This window comes from Coturnix japonica, chromosome 3 (assembly GCF_054131305.1).
Source record: "Coturnix japonica strain WE chromosome 3, WE-NBRP24, whole genome shotgun sequence".
Classification (NCBI taxonomy): Eukaryota; Metazoa; Chordata; class Aves; order Galliformes; family Phasianidae; genus Coturnix; species Coturnix japonica.
The window spans coordinates 54,282,161-54,309,319 of record NC_140665.1 but is presented as its reverse complement, the minus strand read 5'-3'; the positions used below and the strand labels follow the sequence as shown (position 1 = coordinate 54,309,319).

General features: G+C 40.0%; 4 protein-coding genes across 5 annotated transcripts in view; all 4 read right to left on the bottom strand.

Annotated features, from left to right (window-relative positions):
- STX7 (syntaxin 7) overlaps window positions 1-925 on the bottom strand; it is a 28,657-nt gene extending 27,732 nt beyond the window's left edge. For both annotated transcript variants that reach the window (XM_015858575.3, XM_015858574.2), the window contains exon 1: window positions 815-925. The gene's annotated coding sequence lies outside the window, so the exon portion shown is untranslated. The remainder of the gene's footprint in view (window positions 1-814) is intronic.
- A 5,243-nt stretch (window positions 926-6,168) lies between these two features.
- Window positions 6,169-11,919, bottom strand: LOC107311714 (trace amine-associated receptor 5). The gene has a single exon (XM_085543630.1). The coding sequence runs from the start codon at window positions 8,650-8,652 to the stop codon at window positions 7,627-7,629; it is 1,026 nt and encodes a 341-aa protein (XP_085399756.1). The 5' UTR covers window positions 8,653-11,919; the 3' UTR covers window positions 6,169-7,626.
- A 3,750-nt stretch (window positions 11,920-15,669) lies between these two features.
- Window positions 15,670-16,981, bottom strand: TAAR2 (trace amine associated receptor 2). Its single transcript, XM_015858471.3, has one exon. It carries the CDS (start codon window positions 16,876-16,878, stop codon window positions 15,850-15,852), a length of 1,029 nt encoding a protein of 342 aa, XP_015713957.2. The 5' UTR covers window positions 16,879-16,981; the 3' UTR covers window positions 15,670-15,849.
- A 7,991-nt stretch (window positions 16,982-24,972) lies between these two features.
- Window positions 24,973-26,937, bottom strand: TAAR1 (trace amine associated receptor 1). Its single transcript, XM_085543629.1, has one exon. The coding sequence runs from the start codon at window positions 26,811-26,813 to the stop codon at window positions 25,689-25,691; it is 1,125 nt and encodes a 374-aa protein (XP_085399755.1). The 5' UTR covers window positions 26,814-26,937; the 3' UTR covers window positions 24,973-25,688.
- Between the last annotated feature and the right edge of the window lie 222 nt (window positions 26,938-27,159).

Genomic DNA, 27,159 nt, shown 5'->3' with positions numbered 1-27,159 from the left:
TTCTATTAACAGCATTCATGTGAAACCCTGGGCTCACAGCAAGGGGCCTGCAGGGCAATGCCTGCACAGAAATCACCCCACCACACCGCTCCCAGCTTCTGCTTTGCTCATTCCTCAGGAAAGGTCAGAATACATGGGGGGTACTTAATGCCGCAGCTGACATGCCCGGTTTTAGCATTAAGCTCTGATATAGACACAGTGCCTCGCGTTTCACGCCTGACAGAGCGAAACCCTCCACTTCCCCCACAGCTTCACCGAGCACCCACTTCTCAGGCAGCAGCAGCAAGTCACTCGACAGGAAAGTCAGCGATAACGCCGGGCCCCAGGCCCAGGCTCTATTTGCACAGGCGATTTGCTGCCTCCCTGCCTGCAGCCAGCACACCTTGTTGTCCTCACACCTTCAGCACCACGAGCACCCTGATGAAGCACAGGTCAGCTACCTACGCTCAGACTTCACTTAAGCCACTACAGAACAACTGGCTCGAGTCCCCGAATCCTCCCCTCAGAGCAGAAAGCCAGGGGGATGTTATAGCGGGAGGGGAACGACCGGCCGCACCCAGCCACCCCGGGGCCGGGCAGCCTCCACCCGACCGCGGGTGGAGGAGCGGGGCACCGCTCCCCTGCTTACAGCAGCCCCGCTCAGCCCCAGGCCCAGGCGGTGGCCGCAAGCTCCCGCACAGCACCGAGGCCCCGATCCGCCGCCCTCTGACAGCCCCTGCTCGGCCACCGCCCCGCCCGCCCCTTCCTCCTCCAGCCACCCGAGCGTGGAAGCGAGAAAGAGGCGGCCGTCCCGACCCGCTCCAGCTGCACTTACCCGGTTCCGCCGTACCTCCTCGCACCGGGCGCGGTGGAGGGGATGACAGGGAAGCCGGCTTCCCGAGGGAGGGCCGGGGCCTGACCGCCCGGCACCGCCCCGTCCTGTCATGGGGCGGGAGCCGCGCCGTGACGGCGGAGGCGTGGGGAGGAGCGGCCGTGGGGCTGGGCCGGGCCGGGCCGTGATGGGCGGAGAACGACTGTGGGCCCGGAGCCGCGGGCAGGGGGCGCTGCCGGGTGGGAGGGCTCGGGGTGTCCGGGAGTGGGATTTGGGATTCAGAGTCGTAAAGGTTGGAGAGACTGCTGAGACCAATAGCCCACCGGCTCTGTACCGCTAAACCACTTCACTCAGTACCACATCCACGTGGTCCTTGAACACCTCCAGGGATGGTGACTCAACCACCTCACTGGGCAGCCTGTTCCGATGCATCACCACTCGTTCTAAGAAGTGTTTCCTTATATCAAACCTGAGCCTCCTCTGGCACAACTTAAATACATTGCCTCTTGTCCTATTGCTTGTTACTTGGGAGAACCTGGCATTTATTGCCTCCGTAGTTGTATGTTAGTGGAGAAAAAAGCATTTAAGAATAGAATATCAGGAAAAGATGCTGTGGTCAGGTGTTAGAGGAAAATGTACGTAGCGAAATTACAGAACAATGGAATACAGTGCCATTATATTAACATCCTTTATGACCTTCAGTTTTGGTCATCATCTCCAAATGGGAGTGGAAACTTATAAGTACATTGAAAGAATGGGAGATAAATATATTAAATATATGAATATAAATATATATAAATATATTTAAAGAAGTCTGGAAAAAAGTTGAATGAGGAGTGGCTGACAGTATTGAGACTGTTTAGACTGGAGAAGTGGAGGCTCAGGGGAGATGTTATCACTCCCTACAACAAAAGAAGAAAGAAGATTGTAGCAAGGTGGGAGTTGGTTGCTTCTCCCACTTAATAGAAATAGGATGAGAGGTGACAGCCTTAAGTTGCACCAGGGGAAGTTCAGGTTGGATATTAGGAAACATTTCTTCTCAGAAAGAGAGGTGAGATATTAGAACAGGCTGCCCAGTGGGATGGTTGTAGTCCCCATCCCCAGAGATGTTCAATAAACATGTAGATGTAGCATTTAGGGACATAATTTAGTGGGCATTGTGGAGATGAGTTGAAGGTTGGAGTGTGTGATCTTAGTGTTTTGTTTTGGTTTTTTGGTTTTTTTTTTCTGTGATTCTATGCCTAAAAACTCCTGGGGCAAGGGGAGGCAGAGCTAGCAGCCAGACATGGGGAAACCTGGTCCCTCCTAACCCAGTTACTTGAGGGCATGGGATATATGAACATCTAAGGCCTTTTTCACAGCAACTGTGAATGCTCGTGGATCCTGCTCCAATTTTTAAAGGGAAAAATCACAGGATCATGTGTTCCCCAGTGCCCTGCAGGCTGGGATGCTTAACTTGTGAGATTAAACTAAATACTGCAGGGCAAACCCTGTGATATGGATGGTTGAGAATGCTGTCTCTTCTGCAACACCCAGCTTGGACCAAGGAAGTTGGGAAGAGTGATTATCCTTCTCCTCCCTTTGAGCTGCCTCACAGGTATGAATGTTTATTTCTGCTCTGTCATGGATCTTGGTCATTGCTATGATCTGAAAATAACTAAAGCACAGGAAACTGAAAAATCTTAGTGTTAGCAACATTGTTTTTTCTCCTAAATCCAAAACACAGCATCATATAAAATGCTGAAAAAAATAAACTCCGACCCAACCAGGACAACAACATAGCCTACAAAACCGGTGTGTCTACATACATTTATATTAATAGATGCTTGGAGATGTCCAGCCTCATGTTTATAAATTACAGTTGTTAAGAAAAAGCATTCTGATATGCTTATTTTCTATCTTGATATGGGAATGTTCACCACTTCATTCTGGATTTAGTATGTTGCTTAAATTAGCAATGATCTTAATGCAGCTACATGCATGGGAAAATTTTCCCTCCACGCCATTGAAATAGTGGAGTTAATCCAGGATTATCCCACTAGATGGTGCACTAATGAGAGGGTAATGCACTTCCTTTCTGTATTAAGGCCTTGCCTTGATTTTTAAGTCCAAGTTTGGATCATAAAATCTCCATTGACTGAGCATAGCCACTCCTACTTATAGTAGCCTCAGCTAGGCTCACTGTCATTTTTCTCTCAGAAAACAATTATTTCAAATAAGTACTTCCAATTTAAAAATAAAAGAAAAAAGAAGTGCCCTGTTGTTGCCCCTGTTACTCTTACTAATTATCTGCAGATCACTGCTTCTTTTTTAGCTTGCAGATAACATGCTCATCAGTCTATTTTCATTCTCACTCTACAGAAATAGGTTAGCTGAATGATTGCCTGGAGACACTGTGTGTTTTATGGATAAAATGTTTCTCACATGCTGCTAGCTTATTTAGCATCTACCTTTCATTGTTAAATATCTAGAAAAGCTTGTGATACTATTCTTTAATGTAATTGGTTTCTACAAATAAGGGCACAAAATATCCTTAAAACAGCACTAGAAAAATGTGCTTTGTTTTACAGTTAAAACAGCAGTATTATTTCAGTTTTTTTTCATTATTTCCTTTGCTCACAAATAATAGTGTTTTCAACCATTTGCAATATATGGTCAGGAGCTCTAAAAAAGCCACCTCTAAGTGTAATATTCAGAGATGCTGGAAAGGAGTGCTGCTAGAAAATGTCATATATAAACTCATGTCATCAGCATATTCTAGAGACCCTCATCTGTGTTACCTAGGAATTGAGCTCTGAACTTTTTGTTCATCCACTTGCAGAAAACATTTTCTATTGCTTTTGGAGCATGATCAGTTGATTACTTAAAATGGTGAAAGCTCTGGAAAAAGAAAAGAATAAATATTGAAACTGTGGTACATGTAGATTTGGCAGAGAGGGTACCCTGAGCATTCAGCAGATATTGCTTAAGATACTCTGGATATTCACTGATTCTGAAAATTAGCATTTCATATCTCTGCTTTTGTGTGTAAAATTGAACTAATGAGGTGTCACTTCAAAAACATCCTGTTTATATTACATATGGTATCTGATATTTGAAAGAGTTTGGAATTAGATCAGCACCGTGATCTGGAAGTGACATTCCTTCCTGCTTTCCCAGTGTGTGAGCCAATGGTCTGCTCCACCTTCCTGACTCCATCCTGGAGTTCTCTTGCTTCTACAGGCCCCAACGTGTGAGCACATGTAGCCAGCAAGGCATTGTCCCTGAGTGCAGGTGATGAGTACAGGGTGGCACAGGCATTGGAGTTGCTGGTGAAACTGGGGCTGGGCAGTCACTCCTGACCAGCTCTGTATGCCTGTTTGATGCACAATGAAACAATAAGGAGGAAATCCATCCCTATCCTCACACTCCTTACAAGTGTCTTCTCTCCCAGACGTGAGCAGTGAGTAATTTACCTTACAGGCAAATCGCATTCTTGGCTATTGCATTTCACTTGTGCACCTCTGACATTAGATATGGAGAGCTATGCTGCCCATATTTGCTACAAATGGCAAACTGTCCAGCAACGTTTCCCAGACAGTGCTTAATGCATTCCATCAGGATAAAGAATATGTTTTACTTTTGTTATTGCTATTTGCTAATTTAATTCAGCTATCAACTCCAAAAACCTGAAATAGGATTAGGTTCCTATTGCACCAGATGCTGTTCCAAGTTATGGCAGATGACAGTTTCAAGCCTGAAGAAGATAGTGGATGAATTGAATGCTTTTTGAAACCATGGAGGGAAAATACACAAAGGAATCATGACAGAATTTAGACAGCCAAGGTAAGGAGTAATAAGGAGTAAGAGGAGGGGTTATAAAGATGATGAAAGCATGAGTTATGATTGCTGCAAAATGCAGTGACAGAGCAAGGCAGTAATTGTGGCTGCTTCCAGACCTGTCTCACCTGTTTGCCCTAGCTCTGTATGTGCTCTCTCCATTCTCCCAACCTGTTTAACCAAAAGGAGATCTAGCAATAGTCACCTCATGGGATGTGCTAATCCTTCTGCTGTAACACAGAAAGTGATAATCCATCAAGGGAACAATGCTCATCCTCTTCCATAGAGAAAAGCTATAAAGACAGATTATGCAATGGGACTCCAGAAAGAAGTGGGCAATTGAATATGTTTATGATATATACCCTCTTGAATCTATTGAGGATTGGCAGAAAATATCTCAAAAATCAACAGGAAACTCAGTGGAAGCTCCCTTTCTCAATTGCTTTGGCTGCAGTGAGTTCAAGAGAAAAAGGTATTAATGAAAGGTGTTTTATTTAAGATACCCACATGACACAGTTTGGTTTGAGACTTGCAGATTTCCATATAACTAAAGGTCTATACTTCTGTAAGATGGCAGTGCTTGTGCTAGGTACCCAAACAGGGACATCTAGTGCTGTTTTAGATACCCAGTTTTGTCCCACCTGGCTCTATGCCTGTGCTTCCTCTGAGCTGAATTCTAGTCCTTTGTAGTCATCTCAGGTTCCCTAAGGCATCTTTGGTACAACCAGGCAGCTGGTTCACATTCTTGATATTTACTAAGTACAGGCAGAGCTTAAACAGCCATTCTGGTTATAATTACAATCAATTTAGACATTTACTGTAGTCATAGACACCTATGCACATTACGTTTAAGAGCCTTAATATTGAAACTCAAGCCACAATCTAAGACTTTAACTACATATATTGATTTCACGCATATTTCTGTGGTATTCTGTCACCTGTATTTCCCTATGAATCTGATTCCACTTTTCTTTCCTTAGCCTGGTCACTGGCTTTGGTACGCTAACTGTACAAACTCTACAGATGTATGCAGTAGGGTGTGAGGTTTCTACATTTTCCTACAGAATGAGTAGACAGAAGAACAGTAGAAAAGTCTTTGTATTCTATCCTAAGAAACAATGAAGATTAATACAACAAATGGGGGGAGTATCAGACACTGAGAGAAGGATGTGAGATAGAATGACACTCTGACTACAGACATAAGCCTTCATAAATGTCTTGGCTTAAAAGCACTGACAGATTATGGTCGCTCTCCAGGGTAACTCTAAGAAGAACTCTTAGGTATTCTTTCTCTTCTCCTTCCTCCATACAGTTTGAGCTTTGATTATTTGGAATACCAATATATGTATATTTTTTTGACTGGGGTCTTATGAGTATAGACAAGCAGTACAAAATGATCAGATGTCAGAAGAGATTACAGAATAGCTGAGGAAACTCTTACCATGCAGAAGTCTTAACAGTATGACAAAAAAAGAGCAAAAGGTGTTTTGCCATTTAGTTTATTACATACATTCATACATTAAAATATATAGCTGCTACAACAATCACTTTATTGCCCTGATTTCCTTCAAAGTATCAGTTGTACAGTTCTTCTGTTCTTATACGTGTGCTCATGTAGGATTGATTCAATTGCCTTCTAAATTTAGTAAAAAATTAATCAGTCTTTTCAGAAAATTGTGTCTCTGCTGGTCTCTTACTATTAGTTACATTCTTTCTGTAGCTGTTTCTTCTTCTTTCAGTGTTTGTCACATAGAAAATATGCAGCCGACTACAAGATGAAATGACATTCTTTCAGAAGACAACAATAATTCAAACAATATTAAAGCCTAATAATAGTTTTACATGTCATTCACAGGATAAAATGATGAAATTATTACAGTTATTATTTGTATATCTATTCATTCTTTATAAAAGATTTTCTATTGCTTGCTACACTTCTTTTTTCTTATAAAATGGTCATAATATCAAGGCAGAAAATAAGTCCATTATATATAGTACAACATGTTACCATTCAGCTTGCTGCTTCCTGAGCAGAGATCACAGCTGTCTATAGATTTAAAATTGGCCTATGAAACCACACAAACATAAACATAACTGAAGAAAACTGAGAAGCTGCACTGACACTTCATGCACAGCTCAAGTATGCAAGCATATGTTATGTCTGTAAGCAGACCCACTTCTTTGGAATCAATCAATCAAACAAAAAAGCATGAGGAATCTTAGGGGGAAAAATAAAAAAGAATGGCAGCAAAGAAAAAGTACCAATAAAATTATTGACAGTTTGAATACCCCATGAAAGTCCTTTCCTCCCTCTCTCTCCTTCTACTCCCTTAATACAATAGGAATAGTGAAGATACAAACGACAATAAGGATCAAGGTTATGGAGCAGTCACTGCACATACAGATTAAAAAGATGAAGATTCCATGGGTCTGAAGAGATTCTATCAAGGAATTTAGGGTGCATTTCCCATACACAACATTTGGCTCAGTAGCAGACTAGGAAAATTAAATTAAAAATATCAGATTGACGTTTCTCTTCCTCTGCTGTTGTCCACTACCATAGTTAAAGATTTTATCTGACCTGTAGTTGCATCCTTATACTTCTTTGTACTTAAAAAATAGCATACACCCTTTGTAACTTACTACATCAACATTACCTACTTTGTTTATATAAAAAGGTACCTTCAGAGACAGGCAGCATTTTTTTCAGTAACAGTATGGACAGGGTCCTATTTTGCTGCTGACTATAGACAAGTTTCAAACACTTGTTAGTATCACATGGCAAAGTCAAGACTAACAAGGCGTGTGTGCTGAGATAAATGTTGTGGACAGTTATTCTCAGAAGAACATGCCTATTTAAACCTAAGATTTGCCCAAGCCAGTTGTTTTAAGAAAAATGAAAAACTAGCTAGCTGGATGATTCATAATATTCACGAGGAATGCCTAAACGTAGCCTAAAATATTTTCCACGGTGCATGAGAAAGCTCTGGTCATTATTAGTACAAGTCTACTCTTGATGACCTGGAACAAAAGATCCCCTGAGTTAAGACTAATTTCACAGCTTTCCTGAACCAATGATAGGAAAATACATAGATCAAGGGATTGCAGGCAGAATTAAAGTATGCAAACCAAATGAGGATGTCAAACAGAACTGGAGGAGTGATGAAATTCAGAAGGCTGTCTACCATGGTGTCAATAGTAAAGGGCAGCCAGCACAGGAGATAAATTCCTACAGCTACCCCAAGAGTCTTTGCTGCTCTCCTTTCACTTCTGGATGCTCTTCTGTGTAGGTGAGCCCCAAAACTTTTATTCATGCTGTTTATCAATCTGGCTTGCTTGTTAGCGACAGTAAATATCTTTACATATAAAGCTATCATTATGAGGCAAGGGAAGAAAAATACTGGGAAATTCAGCCACCCCCAGAGCTTGTTGAACAGCAGCTGACAGCTACCAACACAGGGTACATCTTGCAAAAAATGGCCCAGCCCTTCTGCAATCTCTTTAGTGTACAGAAAGACAGAGGTATAGACCATGGGGACTGCCCACCCCACCCCAATGCACATGCAGGCCACTTTTAGGGTAAACTTAGTGGGGTAGAGCAGAGGGTTACAAATTGCACAGTGCCGATCTATGGAAATGAAACACAGGTGAAATATGGAAGTCAGACAAAAGAGTGTGTCCAGAAAGGTGTGCAGTTTACAGAAGTCATCTCCAAAATACCAGCAACTCTCTACAGACCGGATAGTGCTGAAGGGCAGCACAGTCAATCCCAAGAGCATGTCAGCCAAGGCAAGGGAAAGGAGCAGGAAGTTGGTGGGAGTGTGAAGGGCTTGGAAATGGGAAACTACGATGACAACAAGTAGGTTCCCCAGCACCGTAATCAGTGTCCCTAAGGCACAGGCCACGTAAATGGCCAGCTGCACCCCAAACGGATGCAGGGTTCTGTGACAGGAGCCGTTCACCTCATAGCACAAGGTGATGAGCATCCCCTTCTCCACACTATGGCTCTGGGCTGAGCCCATGGCAGGCCCTGTGCCCACTCGGGTTAGCCACAAGCCTGGAAAAGGATTCAGCTTCCAGTGGAGCTGCCAAATGACTACCTGCAAAAAGGTTTTTAAAAGGCAGATTAGAAGGAGAGATGCCTTTTAATCAAATACTTTTATTAAAGCTATTAAACAGTTTGCATATTTCAAGTGAAAAAGGAATGAGCTTACAATATCACTTTTGTATCTCTTGAAGCTTCAGATCAGCATGTTCAGTTTTAGTTGCAACAGTTTTCTTGCATTTTTTACTTGATTTTCTGTCATCCAAAACTGCAAGTAGTGTATGGAATGCAGCACATCTGGGTAAGTAATAAACAAAGTGAAGTTCTGCCATAGAAGGAAAAATACTGCTGAGTAACAGGCATTGTGAGCCAAAGCTCATGGAATATTTTAAAGCTGACTCTAATATCATAGCACACTGATTTCTGTGTATTTCTCTGGAAAGGAGATTCCAATTTAGTTGTGAATCATTTTATTAAGTAGAAAGTGAGAAGTGATTTTTATAAAGTAACATCTCACTGCAAAAGTAAAACCCGCATGGCGCATTTCTCAGTCTACAGTTTCCTAGCTATGAGCATACACATGGATATCTGCTGAGGTGATGGCAAATATTCAGCAAGGCAAACACAAATATTGCTATATGCCATAGAGATTGCCACTGTCTCAAACTTGTGACATTGCTATTTAAGCTTTATGCTTAAGTTATTAAAGTTTTAAATTGAACTGTACCAAACAAGATATTAGTGGATTATAACAGGTTGTTCCAGTAGTTTTTTACTTAATCAGATGATTGAATTGTACAGTTTTTAACAGCTACAGTTAAAAACACAATATTTTTCTAGGTGTATTCTTTCTTCCTTAAAATAACTGCTGTAATAGCTGGATAATATAATCACCTTTCCCATACTTCCTAGCATTGACAATGCTCTTAAATTGGGAATACTTACAGTGAAATAGCTCTTTCCATGCTACAGGAGCTGTACTGCAGTGTATTGAAATCCTTTTCCAAGTACATCCATTGTTTGAGTGGAAAATGTGAGATCAGTTAACGCCTTATATAAGACAGATGGAGTGAGCGTCCCTGTAGGTGGCTATTATGCCTTAGGGGCATAGAGGAACTGTTGTGTACTTGGCAAAAATTGCCATTTTCTAAAATGCAGTTCAAACATACAAATGCTCAGCTGCTGTTGAATCTCTGAAGATTTATCTCAAGGTTAGTATTTATATTTTCCTTCTTAGGATACCTCTGAAAGAAGATGCAGCTAATGCTAGCTCATCATGGGGTGCCGCTGATCTTCACCCCATGGATGCCTCCATGACCAGTGTGGACATTAAAAATCCCAGTGCATTAAAGTATAAATTAGGCATAGTTCAGTGAAGAGCTGCACTTAACTGGACACTTTTCAAAGAGAAATGTTTCTTCTTTTTCTATGTCCATGTTTTAATAAATGAACATTTATGTTAAGATTATTAGAGGTTTTTGCATAGCTTTAATATTACTAATAGCTTTTTTGTACTCTGTGCTCTAGTATTCTCATTAATTTTCATTCTTCCTATATTTTATATGTAATAAAATACCATTCTCACTCAGTCCCCTTGTCATTCAAATTCTAAGTGAATTTGAATTATGAACTTGTCAAAATACCCATCAACTAGCTATCATGGTGCTTCTGAAGTGATTATTGCCACCTTGAAAGAGACAGGTGTGTAACAAAACAATCTCAGCTTGCCCTTCCTGCACACATCATTTGCTTGACATCTGGTGGCATAAAAAGAGCTCATGATTAAGAAAAGACTCAGACAGTGACAATGTATGCCTTTATAGCTTTAAACAGGAAGAGCTTATTAACATGAATCAACTCTGAAAGTAATAGTCCTATCATAAAATGAAAACTGCCAATCATTCTCAGAATGTGCTTTCCTCTTCCTCTTTCAGACAAAATCGCTGGATATAATCTCAAACTGAGTTTTTGTTGAACGTATTTCATAGCCCGGTACCCAGCAGAAAAAAAAAGAAAAAACAAAAAAATGTAGGAGGAAAAATGTATTATCTGGCATAGTTCAAACTCCTGCAGTGAAGACAGGCATAGACCAAGATCTTTTTTATTGAAACTGCTGTATGTAGGCACTAAGTTTTTCTAGGTAACCTCTAAATCTGAACTCCTTAAAATAGAACAATGCAGTTTCAATGGATTATGGACTAGGACAGCCATCATCATTGCCCCTATGCTCTGTATTTTTTTTTCTCACAGTTTCAAAGAGAATGAGTCCAGTATCCTTAAATAGAAAATAAAGAATGAGAAGGTGATACGCTTGCTAAAATGGCCTACATTGCAATACTGAAAACAAACCCCCAATCTTCTGCTTATGATGGAACCTACTCTCCTTTGTATTGGTGTGAAGTGATTGTCTCTGAAGAAGACTGCCCACTGTATATGAGTGCTTCATCATTACTGGAGATTTGCTGATACGTATGTAGTGAAAATTCTACTCAGTGCAGTCTGAGATCATACTAACATGCAATTCACTGCAGACAGGGTTCTCCACTGGGTATCACATATCTCTCTTCTCTCCTGGACTGAGGACTCCACATTTGGATGCAGTACTCCAGGTGAGTTCTCACCAGTGGTAAGAGAGGATAACCTCCCTCAACCCACTGGCCATGCTTCTCTTAATGCAGCCCACGATGTGTTGGCTTCCTGGGCTGTGAGGACATAGCTGGCTAATGTCCTGCTTTCCAGTCACCATTACCCCCTTACTGTCTTTTTTGGCAGGGCTGCTCTCAATCCTTTCATCCTTCAGTTTGTATTGGTAATGGGGGTTGCCTTGACAGAGGAGCAAGACCTTGCACTTGTATTCTTTGAACCTCATGAGATTCACCTGAGTCCACTGGATGGCATCCCATCCATCTGGTGTGTTGGCCGCACCCCACTGCTTGATGTTATCAACAAACTTGTTGAGGGTGCACTCAACCCCACAGTTGATATTGCTGATGAAGGTATTAAAGAGTATTGGCCCCAGCACCAATCTCTCTGTGACACTAATTGCCATCCAGACACTGAGCAATTGACCACTACTCTCTGGATAAACCTGCAGCCAGTTATTTGTTCACTGAACAGGTCTTCTATCAAATCCATATCTTTCCAATATGGAGGGAAGTGTGTTGTGGGGTACTTCATCAAGGGTATTACTGAAGTTGAGATAGAGGACATGGGTGGCTCTTCCTGATTACATTGATGCAGTGCCACCATCATAAAAGGTAACCAGGTAGGTCAAGCAGGATTTGCCCTTGGTGAAGCCATGATGGCTCTCCAGTATCACCTCCCTGTTTTCCATGTGTCTTAGCATAGCTTCAAGGAGAATCTGTTCCATGATCTTCTCTGGTACAGAGGTGAGACTGACAGGTCAGTAGTTCCCAGGGTTATCTTTTTTACCCTTTTGTAGATTTTATTTCGGAGTCCTGGCTTTTTTTTTTTTCTTTTTTCTTTTTTCTTTTTATCTTTTTCCTTTTTTCTTTTTTTCTTTTTCTTTTTTTTTTTTTTTTTTTTTCCTTGTCTGGAGACAAGATGGAGAAAAACTGATTAGCCTTTGTTTATATGGCAAATGCAATACCTTCAAAGAGGAGCAGGTCTGTGACCCTGCTATTTCTGTTGTCTCAGGTTCAAACATCTGATGCACAGGAGCAAGTACATGTATGGACTGTGAATGTAGCTTAGATAGGTGAAGAACTATTTTCTCTTCCAGAGGTGATCTAGCCACATAATTTGCGCTGATTTCAATTATATGTGGTGATTCAAATATTTTTATGATACAGATGATAATATCCTTCATTAAGAAATTATCCTTAATAATATCCTCTAATATACTTTAGCAGACACTTAAGAGGTGTTTTGCTATTTATAACCCAGCATTTGTTTAATTTGTTTTATACCTATTCCTTCCCACCCCTCCCCGTTACTACAGGGTTTTATAGAATGCATCTGTTTCTATACAACTAGAGACAAAGTATTTCATAGAGTTTCACAGAACTCTTGCTTCCGTTTATTTAATTTCCATGAAGCTGAATAAAATATCTGTCTCTGTGTGTGTGTGTGTGGGGGGGGGGGGGGGGGGGGGGCTCAATTCAATTTTATTTTATATCTCTGTACAAATAAAAGCAAAATAATACAAATCTCAGTCTTTTTCTTTAAAAGTGCTTTTGCAGGTAGGCTCCACAAGGGGGAAGGAAACCCTTTCACACAGTTCATTTAGGGATGTGACACAAACGACGGCAGAAAAAGCCACCCTCCAGCCCCCACACCCCCACACCCTCTGAGGCAACGTTAGCTCCTTCTGGAATCATTCACAGCTAAAATTAAAATAAGAAGTAAAAAATAGAAGCTCCAATGGTTCTGGTTGCTGTCCCAAGGAGAGGAACAGCCTCACAGAATTTGCAATAAAACATGAAAAAAAATGATTAAGGGGCTAATGTGTTTCAGAGGAAAAGGTTACCATGATATTTATATATCTTGAAGAGATCTGCACTGCTTGCAACTGAATATAAATGTGGTATAAATATAAATGAATGTGGTAAGCGTTATAGCAAAAACTGCAGACACTCCAGTTCACCTATGGACTTCCAGCCATGGTCTGCAGAAATTACCTGTTACTCTCCAGCCCTCGGTTTCATGCAAAGCACTTATGATAGCAAACACTGTGAAGACCCTTTGAAAGAATATGTGGTTAGCTTTCAACACAAACCCCTCATGGACTCCCACCTGTGCTGTCTGCAGATATGCACTTTTGTTTTCACATACATACTGGCTGATCTGATGGCACAGAAGTTCCTCTAAAGCAGCCACACTTGAACTACATGCAGGCATAGGCTGGGACATCTGGTTGTGATACTGCCTCTGTAGTCTCCCGTATCACTTGTCGTGAAACGCTCCCTGTTGACATCAGCACACTGCGGATGCTCCATATCTCTTCAAACACTGCAAATTTCAAGGGATTAATCTCCAAAGGAGCAGCAGAAAGTCTCTGCATCTCCTGATATCATTCTAGTTGGTACCCTGGCCAATAAGCCATTGTGTAAAATGGCCTTAACACTCTACCAGAGCTGCCCCAGAGCCTGCCCTCAAGAAAGAACTGCAGGAGCAGAATAAGATTGAGTCTAGGCAATAGCATGAGATCTGGTCATCAGGGTTGGATTATGTTAAGGAGATCCAGCTTTACAGAGCCAAGCTATTGACCATAAGCAACCTGTGGCTCAGCATCCTTGCTCACTCTGAGCACCACTTCTGCTGTCTCAATGTTTCCTATAGGAGTCTTCATTGGTCTCTGGATATGCACTGAGCAATTAAATGGGGCAATTTCTTATCCACCTTTTGGGTGCTTAAGTTTTTTCTGGCACCCAGTCCTGCTCTGTTCTCTGCTCTAACTCTTCAGCTACTGGCCACTGTGCACAAAGAGAGCATTTGCATCCACTGCCTCATGGTTCTTTTGTTTTTCTTATTAGGAATAGTGAGTCCTACATGCCATCCCAGACAAGCCTGTGACCTTCCATCTCTTTCCTGCCTCAAATGTTTAATGGTGGAGATGAAACTGGGGTTTACCAGACTAGAATGTGTTCAGGTTTTCAAAAGTTCAATAAAAGATTCCAGCAAAAGAAAATGAACAGCCATTGCTGCTGTGCCATACCAGCACAGCTGTGATAATCCAAAAAGCGAATAAACACAAGGGTTGCTTTTTGGTAGTGCTTTACATGGTGAGAGCTAGTAGTGGACTGATGGCTACCCAACATTAGGTATTAGCAACAATATAGGGCTTATAAATGCTTCTACAATCTGTCACAAGATTAGATTGTATGATTAATACTAGCACCTAATCAGCATTTAATCATTAGCCAATTTAATACAATGGTTCACTGACATTCAATTATAGCAAGGTTCACATGAAACTTACAAACAAGGTATTTCCAAGGGGAGATTTCTGAGTTCAGTTTCATGCCCGAGAACCTCTCTTTCTGGTAAGGTAATCATTTCTCCTTTCATGAGCTCTCAGTGGACAACAGGGTCCATCTGCAGAAGATTTCTCATTTTCAATGCTGATCAACAGTGCATCTCAAGAAGTCTACCCTGAAGGACAACCCAACTCAAGGGAATATTAAGAGCAGGTAGTGTTCAAGAGCTCAGGTGGTTCTTCATTTAGAGCAGTACTTATAAGATCTTGAGATAATTAGTCAGAAATCTTTCAGTTTCTGACTACAATTCAGGTGAGGCAAATTGGAATCTTCTCCCATCCATACAGTTCTGGTACTCTCAGACTGTGTATTTCTGGTGCCTTTCAGGTCAGGCTATGAGGAGCCCAAGTTTTGGGTATGGTCAGAGAGTTCTTGATCATCCAAACTCACTGCACTTGAAAGGTAAAAGCACAGTGGTGGCTTATACTGGGATTGTAGAGTGGTAAGGTAGGTCTGCACCACCACAGAACCACAGCTAGAGGCTCCAGTTCTGTGTTCAGGCTTGCCGGAGTGAACCTTCAGTGTGTTCTTGGTTGGAATATTTTGTAGCACCTGGAGCCTGACATGAAAGCTAAGAAAGCACAGGGATGTACATAAAGTGTTAGTAATACTCTCATTCCTGTGTTCTATGCATCTGGGGGATAAAGGCTGTAAATCTGATTCTGCTGATTTCATAGGAAAAGAGCAACTTCAAGCCAAAATTACACTGAAATTCTATACACAGGGAATAACAGTAGACACTATACATCTGTACATTAGTGCCTTAGTCACAAAAGGATGGAAATACTATCATCATACTGGTTTGGGATGTATTCTGCTTAGGAAATTATTGATGGTGAACCTCAAGAAAGACTTGTTGTATGTGTGCAGAATTAGGTGAAACTTTGTGTTCACTTATTGTATACTTCCTGAAATAGCTCAGGCAGAGATTCTAGAAAAATATAACTTCAGAAACAGAATCAAGGCAGTAACAGTCAGCACAGGTGGCAACAAAATACTAAAATATTGTGTCTGATTTTATTAAGGGAATATTTGATAATTCTACAGTACTGGATTGTGAATTCATACTGTACATTTCAGATTATTTACTGAATTACGAATACCAAGTAATCCATAGTTTAATCTTCACCTGTAGAGCTGGTGTCAGTTGTAGAATCTACAACATACTACTATGACTAATCTTCAGATAAAAGTTTTGTTGTACGAAGTTGGGAGTTGAATATTTTGCCTGTTACAATATATCTAAATGCTTTTCGAAACCATGGGTAGAAAAAGCCATATATTAATGGATTACAGGTAGAATTTAAGTAACCAAACCAGTTTAGAGCATCAAACAAAGGTGAAGGAATAGAGAAATTTAAAAATGGATCAAGTAGGATTGCAGAAAAGCAAGGAAACCAGCATATTAAGAAAGCCAACATTACTACACTCAAAGTCTTGGCAGCTTTCTTGTCTTTACTCTTAGAAAGTTCATTTTTCATATCACTTTTTCTGTGCTTGTGTGTCTGGCTCAACACACGTATGTGCTTTTGGGAGACTACAAAAATTTTAATGTAGATCCCTAACATAATACAAGCAGGAGCAAATAGGCCAACTGTAAATAAAACAATCCCCCAAGCTTTGTTGAACACAATAGGGCACAAGCTTGAGCATTTGATCAAACTTTCATAGCCCTCAATTCCAGAAGCATAAGCTTCTGAGAAAACAACACCAAAAGCAAATGCAGCTGGCACTGACCAACACACTACTGTTATTTGTTTTATGGCAGCCAAGGTCATTGTGCTGGAATAATGTAGGGGGTGGCAGATTGCATAAAAACGATCCACTGCAATGGAACAAAGATGGAAAATGGAAACTAAGCAGAGCATCAGGTCAAAACTGTAATGAATTTTGCAGAACGTCATCCCAAAATACCAGCAGTTCTCCACGGTCCTCACCATGCTGTAGGGCATAACGGCAAAGCCCAACAGGAAATCTGTGACAGCCATGGATAAGATGAGAAAATTGGTTGGGGAATGAAGCTGTTTGAAATACAAGATGGAAAAAATTATGGCCATGTTCCCTGAGATGGTGAGAAGGAGGGCTACAGTTATGGAGAAATACAATACTCCTCGTACGCTTGGTGACCTAGAGCTGTCAGAACAGGACCTATTTCCAAACTCAGAGCAGTCAGTGAAATCTCTCGAAATGTTCATGGAAAACATAATAATCCTCTATCAGATTTTTCTACTGAATGTGTAGTTCCATAAGTAGATATAATTTTCACGAGTTTCCAAAAGATTCCATGTCCTAACATGAGAAGACAAGACGAAATTAGACAAGAGTATGAATTTCTGATGGGAATGCAATAATTCAGAGACAAACTTTCTCTTGGCTTAATTATGGCAAATAATATATTAAAAAAGCAGTTGAAAGCAAGCTTAATTATTTTCTAAATTAACTAAAGTATAATACGGCATCCAATTTATTTTATCCATTCCTTTGTATCTAGATTGCTTTGTAAAATATTTTGTCTTTCAAATAGATGTTAACAGTAATTATTCTAAAGCATTAGAAGAGTAAGATACATAGACAGAGAAATCCAAGTTCACTTCATCTCCAAATACTGTAGAGTTTATTTGTCTCTTCAACACTAGAACACTGATGTTTTCAAAAGGAGAAATGTTACGTCTGTTCACATCAGCTTTCCTGGAGATTTCAGTTGGTGAGCTATATTCTAAATGCTCATTATGTGAGTCAAAAATCAGCTGCCAGCTCCCCCTTTTCAAATTATTAATCATTCTAAACTTACCTTTTGTGGAGTATAAAGTACTAACAAAGAATACATCTGATGGAAATCAGTTTCAATGCTTGTTTTGTGTTATTATAGTTTCCGTATCTGGAAGGGTTCAGACTTGCCTTGTAGCCTGAAGTAGACAGTGGTCCAGCTGTAATAGATATGTATGAATACACTAGTGACTATTTTCAAGAGTCAAAAAATTCCCTGTTTTTCTGCAGAGGAGCACACCCTTTTCTTCCTCATCTAATTCCTGTTAGTTCTGAAATAGAAGCAAAAAGAGATACTCTTCTCCACATCAGTTTAACCCACTCAGAAGTAACTTGCAAAGCATTTTAGTCCATGGAATTTTCCAATGGGTATCACCCTGAAATGAAGAAAATACAGAAGAGAGAACAAAATATTTAAATAGTCATCTGTTTTATAGACTAGCACTACCTGAATCTGTTTTGATAGTATCATCAATAAATTCTTTAAGTAGATACTTTCTTGTTTTGTTGCTGTCATGCAGTACTGCAATGTGTGTAAAAGGCAGACCATCTTTATACCTCGGTTCAGTTTAGTGAAATGTGGGAAATTGTTTTGCTTTTATGGCTTTATGCTTAATTCCCAGGAGTTTTTAAGTTAAAAATATTAGTATAATTTAGGGATTTACATCAACAGGAGATAAACATAGCCAAGTTTCTGAAATCCCAAGATCATTATTTCTGTTTTCTCCATTCGTTTACCCTCATGCATTACTGAGCTGCTTTGTTGAATTAAGGTAAATATAAGCCTCATCAAAGTTAGTCTTTAAAAAGTGATACTAACGGCTAAGTCCTCCCCTAAGGAAGATGTAATCTTTTTTCATCTACTGTATTAGAAAATGCCCCTTAACTTTCAATTTTAAATAATGAAACTTGGAAATAAAATACGTAATAAATTTAAGATTATCATCTTGTAACTTAATGAGATGCAACAGCACTGTCTCTTATGCTGGTTGTAGCAGTAGCTTTTGTACTAGGTGCAGAACTTCCCTATACTTTATTAAATAGTAAAGATGTATAAAGAGAAGTGTTATTTTATAACAATTTATCATCTGTCATTCAACAGATTCTCTTTTAAAAAGAAATAAAACCCAATAAAAGTAGTATTTATTTTTTTATTACTGTGTACAGTAGAAACATTTTATTTTTGAGATCTGATAGTATTTTTGTGGCAAGCATACCTAGAAACCAATTTTTAAGTGAGAGGTGGGCAAGCTTCGCACTGTTGATCCTTTGTTGAAAGAGTCACTAAGATATAAACCTGTGCAGAAAGCTATGCAAACCAAATTATATTAGATTTCCAACAAATTACTGTCAAAGAAGGCTATGCTTAAAAAACCATTACCTTCAGGAAGCAGTGTCCCACGCATCTGACTTTTCAGCATGGCGCAGGAGACTGCAATAGGGGAAGAGTTTGGTATATTTCAGAAATGAGATGTTTAACAACAGCTAACAGATTTACAGGAACTGAAACCTTTGTGAAAGAACCTGTTTAACTGGGTTGAAGGAAGGTTGCAGAGTGGACCTTGGAAGCTTTGAGATACTAGTCTTTGAGAACTAACCGTACAAGGTAATGCAGTACCACATTGGCAGTGTGGAAAGAAAATTGTGTAGCCATTATTTTCACTGATAGCACAGTTTAATTATTGCCTATGTTTTCCTTCATCTTGCACTTCATTATTTCCTTGATGTTCTTAAATACTGATTAGTTCCAATAAAGCACTGTGAAAATGGACCTCTCTTCTTACCCTTAGGTGACTTCAGTGTAGTGGAAAGAAGCATAATATATCATCTGAAATTTTCTGAAATGACTGTTTTCACCAGTTGGTAACTGAGAAAGTACAAAGAGAATGAGGTACACTACACTCTCTTCTTCAGTTCTCTCTCCTTAACTGACAGATATCTTTTAGTCAGAACACTGTGACTGCTCAGTGCTTTAGGAGACTAGCTTCTCTTATATATAGTAGAAATAAAAATTCTATATATCCAGAGCAGGTTATGGAGTTCTCATTGCCTAAATTGCTTGCAGATCTGATCTCTTAGGAAATGAGTTTGTTTTACAAAGGCTAGTGCATACGTCACACAAATATTTTCAATTATCTACGCACAACATTGGATTTAAAGTGAAGGTTATTAAGATCATGAAGGACAAAAAATGTTTTAAAAAAACTTACACAGAAGGAAATTGAATTTAGTTGGAAATTACTAATTACACAAGACTAAATAACACTATGCAAGACTTCATAAATATAGGAATTAAATTTCATAAAATAAGAGGATTCCAGAATTATTGACATTGGAAGAAACTTCTGAAGGTCACTGTGTCCAGCTGTTCTGCTCAAGCAGTACTATCTAGAGATGGTTGACCAGGGCTGTGCTCAAATGGGCTTTGTATATTTCCAGGCATGAAGATATGTACAATAAATATTATCCTCAACCTTCTGGACAATCTCTGCCACTTGGTCATCCTGACAATTAAAAAGTGTTTCCTGATATTCAGATGGAACCAATTTTATTTCAGTTTGTGCTCACTGTCTCATTTTCCAGTCCCTTAATCATAATTGTGACCCTCCACTGGACCATATCCAGTTTGTCCATGCCTTTCTTGTACAGTGGATTACAGAACTGGACACAGTACTCCAGTTGACACTCTGAGCTGCAACATTACCCTTCTTCTATCAGCCACTCTTCACAGCTTTGTGTCATTTGAAAACATGCTGAGGGTTCTCTCTGTTCCATAATCCAGATCACTAATGAACATGTGAAACTAACACTGACTCCTGCTTAGACTTTGAGCCACTGATCACCACCCATCCTCTTGGCCATCCTCTCAATATTCAATCTGTTCTTTCTTTTAACTCTGTTTGCTTACCCAGTCCATATCTCAACAGTTTGAGGAACTAATGGGATACAGTGCCAAAACTGTACTCAAGTCAAGGCAGACAATATATACTGCTACCTACCAAGTCAGTCATTTCACATCACAGAAGTTTAACAAATCTAGGCAATGCCTAATGAAAACAACTTACTTGAAAAGAGATTAGAGGTAGGCATGGTCTTTTTCTGAATTAGGTCATTGGATGATGCAGCTACACTGAAGGCTATAAATAACTAAGATGATCAGAAAAAATGTTCAAGTGAAAGCCTTTTGTAGAACACTAAGTATCTTGTGTTTGACTGTATCTAACATTTTCTGTTCTTCTCATCCTTGTTGAATGAGTATTTATGTAATGTACAAGAGAGTATAGTGTGCACTGCCTGGATGAGTTAATGATGTAGGGAAAGCCATACACTTTGCAGTATTTACCCAGTTTGAGAGCTTATTTTTTTCAGTTCGAGAACTGCACTAACATACTTTTTCATCTAGCTGTTAAGAATACTCCATTTTGGAGTGATACTTTCGTTGTGAGATTTCTGGAAGGGCTCTACTTGGATAGTCAGTGCTCATCTTTTTCCCTGTGCCGCTTCTGGTGACCAAGGGGCAGGCCATGAGGCTCAGCTAGAGATGGAACCACTGTGTATTAGGTTGTAATTCACAAGCTGCAATAGTGTGTCAAAACAATCAAAACACAAGCTACAGGTACCAAGACAGAGAGGACAGGTGACTCTGTGTCCTAGACTTTCTGCAAGAAACCAGTCACTTCTGTTCAAGGCATGAGAGGAGGTGGCACTGCAAACTGTTTTCGCTGGTGGCAAAATGAATTGACCTGGGTTTACCAACAGAATAGATCCTTTCATAATGCTGGAATAATTGCTTTGCAGAAGTTTTCTGGGAAGTTAAAGCATATGAAGTCACCCACAGGAGATTCATTTGCTTCGGAAAAAGTAGACATCTGGGAAGCGTTTAATAAGGTCACTAATTAAATGTGTTGATAAGTGGTTTAACAGTACCCTTTGCACTTCATTTACATGATGTCACTTTGAAGTCAGGCACATTTTACATCACTAGAGCTAACTGATAATCTGATTGGACAACAGCAAGAGATGTTTTTTCTGCTCTTCTAATTTATAAAAAACTCAGGTTTGAATAGAGACCCCATGGTCTCATTAACACCTCTCACTTGTATGTCCCTTTCACACTGAGAAATAACTTTGTGCTACCTGTGATTAAAGCTAATGAGAGAAAGTAACGTGGGACTTCATTAAAGTTGCTCTGTCAGAGAAGACACTCTGTAAACACAAGGCAAGGAGACTCTTTGGGAAAGTGCCACCTTTGGGTAATAGGATACCAGAGAAAAAAGTTATTTCTGAAACTTTCTGAGCTGGGTTGTACACAAAACTGACTTGGTCAAGTATGAAGAGAAATGACTTCTAGGTAAGGATGAAGGTCACCAGAGAGTGGAAGTCCCTTGTTACTTATGCAGTGTATTAGTATTGGTGACATCTTGGCCAGACTAGCTTTTAGGAGAGCTGTTGGTTTACACAGTGAAAAATTTTTCTGCCATTTCCATAACTTGTCCGTGGTGGTCCTGTGCAGCCATGATGTTTGCATGATCTTCTGGACAGTGTTCACGGGTTGGCTAAGTTTATCCTAAGCGAAGGTCTCCCTTTCTGCACTCCTTGGTAAGTCAAGATTACCTACTAGCTGTTCACAGTTTGTGACCTGCTTCACTTTCAGTCTGCTCCAGGACAAGACCTCAGGGAACTTCATGTGTGCCTCTGGGACTCAACAATCCACCTGTACCACCACCTTCTCCCACTTGGAGATATTCAGGCAAACCTTCAATAGTAGTTCTATGGACCACTACTTAGATCCAAAGACTCATTTGGGGGCTCTTACTAGTCAAGAGTTGGTCCTGAGAATTTGTCTAACTGCTAGTTTCAGCAAACTGGCCCCAATGCAATTTTTTTTTGGAGTCCCAAGACCATATCCACTTTTCCATAGTGTGAGATTCATCTATGCCAAGTAACCTTCATCTTAGCTACCTAAAAACTGTATCTAAAATTGCCTAAAACTTTATGGTAGAGACTAGAAGATTCTTCTTGGTAGTAAGAGAAGGACCATCTATAGTGGTAAGTCATCTCCCCTAAAAATGGATAAGGTGGTGAGATAAAACACTCTTGAAGGTAGCAATTTTTTCTATAGTGAGCATCAAAAGAGCTGCAGACAACTAAGGTAGATAGAAGTACTGCTTTTGAGATGTCTAAATTTAGGTTAGATTACCAGCAGCCTTCATGATTGTGGGACAATCAGGTAGAAGCCAGTGATTACCCATGAAAAGCAAGATAAACACACGGGATCATACTTTTGTCAGTTACAGACTCAGAAGGGTAACATTTCAGCTGCCTTAGGCAGTGGAGGATATTTATAAACCTATTATAAAATTGCAACTTATAACAACCTCCTACATAAAAATAAGATGAAAGAACAAACTAGAACAAGGGATAAAATGATAAGATGAAGAAAGGTGCAAACTGTGGTCTGTATGCACATTTTTAAGAGTTGCAAATAGAAGGTTGTCTCTGGTGTTGTCACACATTCTTGAGGGTTTTATGCCAGGTAGACAGTGGATGAAAGGCAAAACGCAATGTCTCCTTTTGCTTCTTGAAGGGACTACAGTAACATATGCTGAATTTATTAAATATACCCAGAAATCCTCAGATGGTCAACATTATTCATATGGAAACACCACTTACAAGCAGAGCCCTGTAGAGAAGGACCTTGGGATCCTAGTGGATGAAAAACTTAACATGAGCCAGCAGTGTGCTCTTGCAGCTTGGAAAGCAAATAGCATCCTGTGTTTCATCAGAAGAAGGATGGCCAGCAGGGACAGGGAGGTGATTGTCCCTCTCTACTCTCCCCTCATAAGGCCCCATCTGGAGGACTGTGTGAAGACCTGGGGCCCCCAGTACAGGAAAGATGTGGAGCTGTTGGAGAGGGTCCAGAGGAAGGTCACAAAGATGATCAGAGGGCTGGAGCACCTCTCCTGTGAAGACAGGCTGAAGAAGTTGGGCTAGATCAGTCTGGAGAAGAGAAGGCTGAGATCTCATTGTAACCTTCCAGAATTTAAAAGGGGGTTATAAAAAGGAGAGGCATAAACTTTTTACTTGGGTAGATTGTGATAGAACAAGGGGGAATGGTTTTATGCTCAAGGAGGGAAGGTTTAGATTGGATAGCAGAGGAAGCTCTTTACAGAGAGATTGGTGAGGTGCTGGAACAGGCTGCCCAGAGAGGCTGTGGGTGCTCCATCCTTGGAGGTGATCAAGACCAGATTGAATGGGGTCCTGGGCAACCTGATCTAGTACCAGATCTAGAGATTGGTGACCCTGCCTGTGGCAGGGGGTTTGGAAATTGATGATCCTTGTTGTCCCTTCCAACCAATGACATTCTATGATTCTATGATTTAATCTATAACACTACCAGAAGAAGATATCACCTGGCAGCAGCTGTGAAACTGCTATTTCAAGAGAGATCAGTATATCTGAGTGATCAAACGGTTCACTTCAGAAAGCAACATGGTATGCAAGAAAATGAAGTGCATTAGGCTGACCTCAATGGGGATGAAGAGAAAGAGAATTATGCATTAATTTATTGGAAAATTAAATTTTTTTAAGCTCAAATTACTTTATTTATCTGAGGTAAAGTATTAAAACAGTCATGTTGTCACAATTAAGGATAATCTTCCATGGTATAAAGCTGATATGTTGCATAGATCAGTCACTGTTCCTGTCATTTTGAAGTGTACTAACTTACACAATAACATTGTAAAAGAGTCTCAGATCCTACTTTTTTTTTTCTTTTTTCACTCTGCTAAAATGTAGTATAACTGAACTCTCATACTCTACAATGCAGAGTACATCAGTGCTCTACGTAGTATAATTGAACTCTTATGCTGTACGGTGCAGAGTACGTCAGTGCTCTAAGAGCACAAAAAAAGAAGATACTCATATAGTGTGTGCTTATCCCAGCAACACGAATGAAGGACAACATTTACAGCTCAGCACAGCTCTTACTTATATCAGATCATCTGTTTCAACATAGCACTTCTCAGGTACTAATCTTTTACTGTCCATTTCCAGAGTTAGTGCTTCATGCTCCAACCAGATGTGCTGGATCAGGCCAGAGGGGTTATTTCCTTCTTTTTGGTGATATGTTGCTTCTAGCAAAGCCAGGTCTTAGGCAAAAAAAAATTAGAGAAAATTACAGCCAGTGGGTCTTCTTCAGATGGTGACCATGTTTTAGGTTTGGACTTATTTCCCTGTCCTTTGAGTCCTGATGTGGTTGGTGGATGTCCAGAGAAGCCACACACAGATGTAATCTTGAGAGTCTGCCAACCCAGGTATCTTCACCCCAAGCCATTCCTATGGCCCTTCTTCTGCCACTCCTCACAGTTCTCCCACATCCACCCTGCCCCACTCACCCTATATTTGGGCCAGTTGTAACATTTCTGTAACATTTCTGTATATAGATTCCTCACTGGTTGTGACAGTATTGCTGTCAGATAAAATAACAATATGCTCAAGCCAAAAAAAGTGTTGAAAGAGGCACATCTTAGCATATTTTACATGCAGTTTTCATTATGAAAGTATCATTTTCAGGCAATGTCAGATTCAGAAATTCTTTTCACAATTGCTTTTCATTTCTTATGACATATTTTCCACATCTTAGATTTCATTAAAAATGATTTTGATCTCATTAAGCAGCAAAGCCTGTAAGAAACAAACACAAAAGTGTGAAGCACTAATTGAATTGTAAAGAGAAGGAACAGCATGGCTTCTCCTTGTCTCATCCTGCCTTCCTGGAGTGTACTGACATGGCTGTGTATTAGGATATTCTGACTTCTGCACACATACTGAAGGGGAGGGGAAAAACATAAAAGCTTTGGGATCTTACTCAAAGGCATCTAAAAAGTGAAAAATGAAGGGTTTTTCTCTTAGTTCTAGAGGATGGCAAATATACAGCTTTATTATTATTATTATTTATTGTTTTTTAAATCTGTTGTTTAAGAACCACTTCCTCATGAAGAAAAGCAGTTAATACATTGCTCCAACATTGCTTTCTTGCATATGTCATAGCTATTATCAAAACACTACATACCTACAATTCCTGGTCTAAAATGAAAGGAGACATAAAACAAAGTAGTCACTTATCTGCTTGAACCAAATTTGATAAGTGAACAAAGAAATAGGTGCTTTTTCTGTCATTTTCAGCTCTTGCCTCCTGGAGCTGCAGGCAAATCTCAGTGCCATGAAGCCAGCCATGTAAAGGATGTTACTCTAAAAACAACCGAGTCCTTGATGAGTCCTGTTGAAAAATATTTCCAAACAGAATAGTCTTCAATGCCCTGCGAAACCACATGTAAAAAAATGCATAAACAATGGGATTAAATGCAGAATTTAAATAACCAAACCAAACCAAAGTGTCAACGAGCATAGGCGGTGCTGCGTAATTCATAAATGGGTCAGTTGCTGTAAAGAAGAAGAATGGGCTCCAGCATATGAGAAACACTCCCATTATTATGCATAATTTTTTTGCAGCTTTTCTTTCTCTGAAGAATAAAATATGCTTTGTTTCATATCTTTTCTTCCTTTTGCTAACTGCATCAATGGATCTTGCTTGCCTTTTAGCTATGGAGTATATTTTCTTGTAGACAAACAGCATAACTAATCCAGGGATGTAAAAAGACACTATGGAGGTGATGACACCTGAAGTTTCACTAAAGAACACCAAGCATCCTCCTGCACAGTATACGTGATTATAAATCTCTTTTGCCCCTAACAAATTTAGTTCTAGAAAGATCATCCCAAAAGCAAAAGCAGCAGGGACAGTCCAACTTACCAATATCATGACCAGGATAACAAAAACATTTATCTTTGATTTGTACCTGAGAGGTTCACACACAGCATAGTAACGATCGATGGATATGAAGGAAAGATGGAAGATGGAAGTCGTGCTCAGCATAATATCTGTGCTTGTGTGGATCTTGCAAAAGAAGTCCCCAAAATACCAGCAGTGCTCAACAGAGCGCACCATGCTGCAAGGCATGATGAGGAATCCCAGCAGAAAGTCAGCTGTAGCCATGGAAATTATCAGGAAGTTGGTAGGCGTGTGGAGCTGCTTAAAATGTGATATTGAGATGATAACCATTAGATTTCCAATTACTGTGGTCAGAATAATGCAAACCATGAAGATATACATGGAAATACGGATACTGTTTGACCAATTGCTCTTCACGCAAGAGCCATTTACAGAATCACAACACAGCTGCATCCTTATTGAGGTATCAAATCCACACTGCAGTGAGGTACAGACTTGTCCTAATGCTGAGGTAAACTTACAGCTGTTTCCTCTTTTTGTTGTGAGGGTAGCTGCAAGAAGACAAAAAAGGGAAATCATGAACACCTTCAACTAGCTGAATGTGTAGGAAAATCACATTCCTTACTTTATGAGGGATGAAATTACTTTGTAATTCAACTTCTGACAGAACTAGATTTTTATCATTAGACTTCCCTCGAAGCATGTACCTCATTTGATAAAATAAACTATAAAGCTGGGGGTCCCCACACCAGAATAGTAGTCCAGCTCTGTCCTCACTGAGGCAGCTGAACCTGCTGTTCACCTGGCAAAGCCAAAATATTTCCTTGAGGCCCTTGTTTCCAGATACATGTAATTGCCTGGCTAGATCAAGGCATACTGTAAAATCTTATAGGATCTAACTGTAAGTAGGCATGTAAGAAAGAAA

Excerpts from the sequence above, each read along its gene's own strand:
- LOC107311714 (XM_085543630.1), bottom strand. The coding sequence starts at position 8,652 with ATGGGCTCAGCCCAGAGCCATAGTGTGGAGAAGGGGATGCTCATCACC.
- TAAR2 (XM_015858471.3), bottom strand. The coding sequence starts at position 16,878 with ATGTTTTCCATGAACATTTCGAGAGATTTCACTGACTGCTCTGAGTTT.
- TAAR1 (XM_085543629.1), bottom strand. The coding sequence starts at position 26,813 with ATGATTTCCCTTTTTTGTCTTCTTGCAGCTACCCTCACAACAAAAAGA.